This window comes from Octodon degus, unplaced genomic scaffold, assembly GCF_000260255.1.
Source record: "Octodon degus isolate 3935 unplaced genomic scaffold, OctDeg1.0 scaffold00126, whole genome shotgun sequence".
Lineage (NCBI taxonomy): Eukaryota > Metazoa > Chordata > Mammalia > Rodentia > Octodontidae > Octodon > Octodon degus.
In genome coordinates, this window is record NW_004524702.1 from 7,283,046 (window position 1) to 7,289,292 (window position 6,247).

A 6,247-nucleotide genomic window follows, 5' to 3' on the forward strand; every position below is an offset into this window, starting at 1 on the left:
ACAGCCCCTCTGTCTGTTCACCTCAGACTGTGGACACCGTCCGAGCCCAGACAAGTCCGCGCTTCCACTCGTAGAGGGGAAATGTGACCACCCCGCTGGTCTCGGCGGACGTCAGCTGTGGGGTGTAGGCTCGGATGTTCTGTTGGACTCCATACAGCCAGGCACGAGGTCTCTTTTCGTCCTTCCATCCCTGTGCGTTGTCCTTGTTCAGGATAAAGCTGGTCGGTCATTCCTTGCCTCTGCCCCCCAGTGTCAAGGGGAAGGGAAGCACAGAGCTGGTTGGAATTGGCCGATATTCTAGCCCTGTCGGGGTGGGGCACTGCTTGCGCACGTGTGGGGGAGGTGTGCCTTGAGCACATGACGTAACTCTAATTTTAATAAATAAATAAACATTATATTCCAATTACATTAATGAGATTTAAGATTCAATTATTTTTCTTTTTTGTCTTGGTGATGACTGTCTTGATATCATTCAGAGAAATATTCAAACACCTTCGGGGTTTGAATAACAATGAATGATGGTAATAACAAAAGTAAAATTATTAACACTCATTACCATTTATTCAGTGTTTACTATACTTCAAACACTTAGCATACATTATCCTATTTAAATTTTACAACAAACCTATAAAATAATTATAGGTTTGATCTCTAGGACAGGAAAGTAAGCCTCAAAAGACAAAGTCAGTTGCCTCCCGTTAGTGGGAGATGAAATTCAATCATTTTGCTGCAAACTCCGAATTTGTATAATTCTTTCTTTTTTCTTTTCCTTTTTTTTTTTTTTTATGTATTTGGTTCTTGCAGGGTCTCACTATGGAGCTTGGACTCGTGGCAGTCCTCCTGCTTTCAGCCTCCCCAGAGCTGGGATTACAGGCATGCGGCACTATGCTGGGACTCTGGCTGGCTCAGCCTGCCGTGGGGGCGGGGTTGGCATGCGGTGCAGGGGATCGAATCACAGTCCTTGTGCTTGCCTAAACTTGCCTAAGCAGGCACTTTAGTCCACTGAGCTATCTTGCCAGCCTTGTTTCTGAAAAAGGGTCTCAACACATAGTTCAGGCTGTCCTCGAACTTATTATGTAACCCAGGCTGACCTCTAACTCAGTGTGCTCCTCCTGTCTCAGCTTCTGGAGTGCAGGGATCGCAGACCTGTACCACCGTGTCCACCTAAAAACTCTGGACTTTCAAAATGAGTAAACCCTGGTTTGCACCTTGGCTCTGTGGGGCCAGCACCAAGCTGCACTGCCACTCACTTGTCCTACCAGCCTCCTGAGTCTTAGAGCTTTCTGGGTAATGATGCTTTAGAGAGCTGTTGAGAAATTGAAATGAGAGAACCATAGTACTATGCTGTGCACTGACAGTCCATCCGGGAGTGCTGGTTGGCTGTCCCTCTCTGCCACAGCCCTTTTCATGCTGTCCCCACAGTGTGGAAGCGCCTGAGAGAAACCCTAACCCAGGCTCATGAGCAGCACTAGCTGTGGTACTCTAAGGAGCCCACGCCCAGGAAGGGGCAGGCAGAGGCTCCTGCCTCTGTGTGGGAGGAGAGAGATAGGATGTGTGTGCTAGGACAGTCTCTGCAGCTCAGCGGCTTGGGGACACAGGCAGGTGTGGTGCTGCTCATCTGCTGGGCCAGACACTCCCCAGCCAGGTCAGACCTTGCGGGACACTTGCTGACTGGGACCTTCCTCTTGCTGTACTGTTCTGTGCTACTGTCCCTGACCCTGCTATGGGGACAGAGGGACCTAAGCTACCTCTACCCCCAAGGGAGAAGCGAGGACACAATCGGTGGCACTGGACAACAGTGGAAGGAGTGGTGAAGGTGGCCCTCACATTCACCGGCATCTTGGGTGAGCTCTTCTACCCCCCGGGGGTGAACAGGACGAGGCTGGTGGATTGGGAGGCCCCGCAGCGGCCGTTTCTGTTCAAGGAGAGCTGGCAGCACATCACCATGTACTCCTTCTTTATGCTCAGTGGGGTGGTGGACATCGTCAGCCAGAGGCATCTGGCGCGGCAGAACGAGAGGCTGGAGCAGGCAGCCGAGGCCCTGGCCTTCTACATGGTGGTGCTGCTCATGGCCACGCACATTGAGAACAGGGGCAGCGTGGAGGTCCGCGTGCACCAGCTGTTCATGCTGCCCACCTTCCTGGTAGCCCTGGTGCTCAGCATCGAGGTCTGGGTCCCCAGCCAGCCCACACTCTGGGTGCTCAAGACCTGGATGGGGCTGGTGCTCAGCAGCTGGCTGCTGCAGCTGTGTGTGGTGCTGTACACTCCGCCCTCCGGACAGCACTGGCGGGGAGACAGCACCGAGGACATGGCCTTCCTCACCACCTTCTTCTGCTGGCACCTGGGCTTGATGGCCCTGCTGCTGGCCGCCGTCTACGGGCTCTGCAGCCTCTGGCTTCGTCACTGCTCCTCCGGGGTGGGATCCCTGGGCCCCAGGTACAAGATGTGCCCCACCGAATCCAGCAACGAGGAACTACAGAGGCTCCAGGAGGAGGAGGAGGAGCTGCAGAACGGAGGTGTCTAGGTACAGAAACTGCTTTGTGCGTTGTCTTTTGTAACGCGCTTCAGCGGCGCCTGCTGCGCAGATGGCTTGGAAACGCTCCGGGGTCCAGAGAGCGGCTTTCTGTCTGGTGTTCTCAAATAAACCTTGCGGCTCCAAGGAAGCCTTCTACGCATCGCTCTGCTGTCTCCTTGCCTAGTTCATTATGCGCAGGGCTCCTAGGTCTCTGGAGGGAGAACAGGCAGGAGCGCTTTTCGCGGACAGCTTTTGGGATCCAAGAGGAGAGAGTGAAAGGAAGAAGCAGGGGGAGGCGAAGGAGGAAGTGGTGGGACTCGGACAGGGTGGGCTCTGCTGCAGGGGCTCTGTGGGCCTCAGTGCCTGCAGCCCAAGTGGTGCACCGGGTGTGGAAGAGGGAGGGCCCTTTGTGCGTAATGATGAGAGATTCTCTTCATTTCTTTATATTCCTTTGGCACTAAGTACAGCAGGAAACTTCTGTGGCTTTTTTTCTTTTGAAGAAAGCTAAAGTGAACGAAGCAAGTAAGAGAAAGAGGAGGTTGGTGGAGGCGGGTGGGGCAGTCAGCTTAGCCAGGGCTCAAGTCCAAGGAGAAAAGCGGCCAGGGCAGGACTCCCTAGGTGGCTGTGAGGAGCAAGCATTACAGAAACGTACCTTGTGGTGGTTTGGGTTTAGCTACAAATACAATCAGCTTCACTGTTCAACTCCTTTGGTGAAATCTGTGGCGAGGAGTCCGTCTTGTGGGAGTGACTCACACAAACCAGAGCAAAGGCGCCTGCCTTAGTTGGGGACAGCTGGAGAGGAGCTGCCATGAAATCGGGAGTCGGGTGAGGGCTGGGTGCCCGTGATGCCTGTGTTTTATTTGCTTTGTTTTTTTCTGACTGGGGATTGAGCCCTGAGCCTCACATGCTATGCGAGGTCTCTACCCCTGAGCTACGTCCTCAGCCCTTAAAAGTTTTGTTTGTGCAGTCAGTTCTGGGATTGAGCCTAGTGCCTAGAGCATGCTGGGAAAACGCTCTCCCACTGCGCTACCCCAGGTCTCCCATGGTTCTCAAGATTGGAGAACTCAGAGCTGAGAGAGAGGCTGAGGAGCTCAGACCCCTGGGATTCGCAAAATCTCCCAGCCCATCATTGGAGTTTTCCCCAAATTAGACCCCAGGAAGCCCGTACAGTGAGCAAACTATAGGAAGAAAGAACACTATCAACATCACTTGTCCTGAGCATTAGCAATCCACCGCTTCCAGAAGCATGAGCGAGCCGAGGTGAGGAGGAGCCATCAGCGTTTGGAAGTCTCAAGAGGCTTGAGACAGGAGCCCGCGTTGGCCACAATGTGGGAAGAGCCCCAGAGACAAGAATGCACCGTGCAGCTCCTGCGCCCACCCACTGGACGGGCAGCCAGAAATGCTCTCCTCAGAGAGGAAAGCTTCAGGAAGCACAGAGAGATTCACAGGTGACAGAGAGGACAGCTGCTATTTGAAAATGCCACTGGTCCCTAGCTGAGCACACAGAGCAGAGCCAGTGGGCTCTGGAGCCTGGGCAAGGGGTCCCTGGAATGGGCACGGGAGGGGCGAGAAGCAAGGGCTGGGGCTGGCTGCTGCTCTGCTCAGCTTAAGCTGGAGACTCTGGGTCTCAAGGATGGGGACTGGGTCTCCTCAGGCAGCGGGAACCAGGCCGGCCCGACTTATTTCACAGAGCAGCAGAGCAGGCTCAGGGAGAAGCAGCACCCTCCCTTCCACTCCCACCCACAAAGCCCAGAAGCAGGGCTAGATTCACCCCGACATTACAAAAGCTCACCTTTCGGGGGTCATCGCTTTATGTGCTCCATGCAAGGCTTTGGAAGGTGTCCTTAGGAACACGTACCCCAGAGAGTGTGTGTCTCACTGAAAATTTGCAAGGTGGGCTCTTGTTGTGTTCCTTGTCCTGAGAGGGTCTTCTGCATTCTCTCAGCTTTGGGCACCACAGCACCCGGCCCTGGGGGCTGAGCACTGGCTCCTCTCAGGATACCATCTGATAAGCACGGGGCCTCGCCTGCTGTGGGACACTCTTTGTTGGAGAACAGTGTTAGAGCTCTTCCCTCTCCAACCTTGGAAGAAGCAGCTCATAACATTAATAACCATGTTGTTGGCAATCTAAACAAGTACAACCACTATGGCATCAGTATGGAGATTCCTCACTGAACTACACCTAGGGGCCTGGTGAGATAGCTCAGCCAACTAAGCTCCTGCTTAGGCAAGTGTAGGGACCGGGGTTTGATTCCAGGCACCACATTCCGCATGGGTCCTGCCCCTGGGCACCCTGAGCTGGCCGCTGAGACCAGGCCTGGTGGCTCATACCTATAAAATCAGTGCTGGGGAGGCTGAAAAACAGGAGGATCACTACTAGTCCGAGCTGCATAGTGAGACCTTGTATCAAGTACACTAAAAAACAGAGAAAATAAAACAAACAAACAAACAAACAAAAAACCCTGAAAACTACAACTAGAAATTCCCTTTGATCTAGCAGTCCCCTCATTGAAGTCTTCCTGAACACATTAAGACATCATGTCACAATGATCTATGCGCACTCCTGTTTCTAGCAGCATGACTCAGAGTAGCTAAATGTTCTCAGTATCCCAGATGCCCACAGACACATGAATGGGTAAAGAAAATGTGGTAGTTCTACACAATGAATTACCAGTCAGCCATAAGGAAGGACCAACTTGAGTCATTTGTAGGAAATGATTATGGTGTTAAGGCAATAAATTAGACATGCAAACTTAAATATCATGTGGTTTCTCTCATATGAGAAACCCAAATTATAAATAAATCATAAAATAAAGATATTTAATAGGACGTAGATAGCTAGATCCTTTTTAAATGTGAAAGGTATCAGGAGGCGTAGGGCTTTTTCACAATGGGTTTGCCACGAGAGCACAGGCGTAGTGAAAGCCACTACTAAATCCAAGCTAACATGGGAAAGGAAAAGACCCACATTAATAGCATTGTCATCGGACACGTGGACTCCGGCAAGTCCACCACACTGGCCATCTGATCTACAAATGCAGTGGCATTGATGAAAGAACCATTGAAAAATTTGAGAAGGAGGCTGTTGAGATGGGGAAGGGTTCCTTCAAGTATGCCTGGGTGTCGGACAAGCTGAAAGCTGAGCGTGAGTGTCATATCACCATTGACATCTCCCTGTGGAACTCTGAGACCAGCAAGTATTATGTGACTTTCACTGATTCCCCTGGACACAGAGACTTCATCAAAAATATGATTACAGGCGCATCTCAGGCTGACTGTGCTGTCGTGATTGTTGCTGCTGGTCTTGGTGAATTTGAAGCTGGTAACTCCAAGAATGGGCAGACCCATGAGCATGCCCTTCTGGCTTACACACTGGGTGTGAAACAACTAATTGTTGGGGCTAACAAAATGTATTTCACAGAGCCATCCTACAGCCAGAAGAGATACAAGGAAATTGTTAAGGAAGTCAGCACCTACCTTAAGAAAATCAGCTACAACCCTGACATTGTAGCATTTGTGCCAATTTCTGGTTGGAATGGTGACAACATGCTGGAGCCAAGTGCTAACATCCTTGGTTCAAAGAATGAAGGTCACTTGTAAGGATGGCAATGCCAGCGGAACCACCCTTCTTGAAGCTTTGGATTGCATCCTCCCACCCACTTGCTCCACTGACAAGCCTTTGCGGCTGCCCCTCAAGGATGTCTAGAAAATCGGTGGTTTTGGCACTGTCCC

General features: G+C 51.7%; 1 protein-coding gene across 1 annotated transcript; it reads left to right on the forward strand.

Annotated features, from left to right (window-relative positions):
* Positions 1-1,723: 1,723 nt before the first annotated feature.
* Positions 1,724-2,675, forward strand: LOC101590392 (transmembrane epididymal protein 1A-like). Its single transcript, XM_004640799.2, has one exon. It carries the CDS (start codon positions 1,724-1,726, stop codon positions 2,522-2,524), a length of 801 nt encoding a protein of 266 aa, XP_004640856.1. The 3' UTR covers positions 2,525-2,675.
* Positions 2,676-6,247: the final 3,572 nt, after the last annotated feature.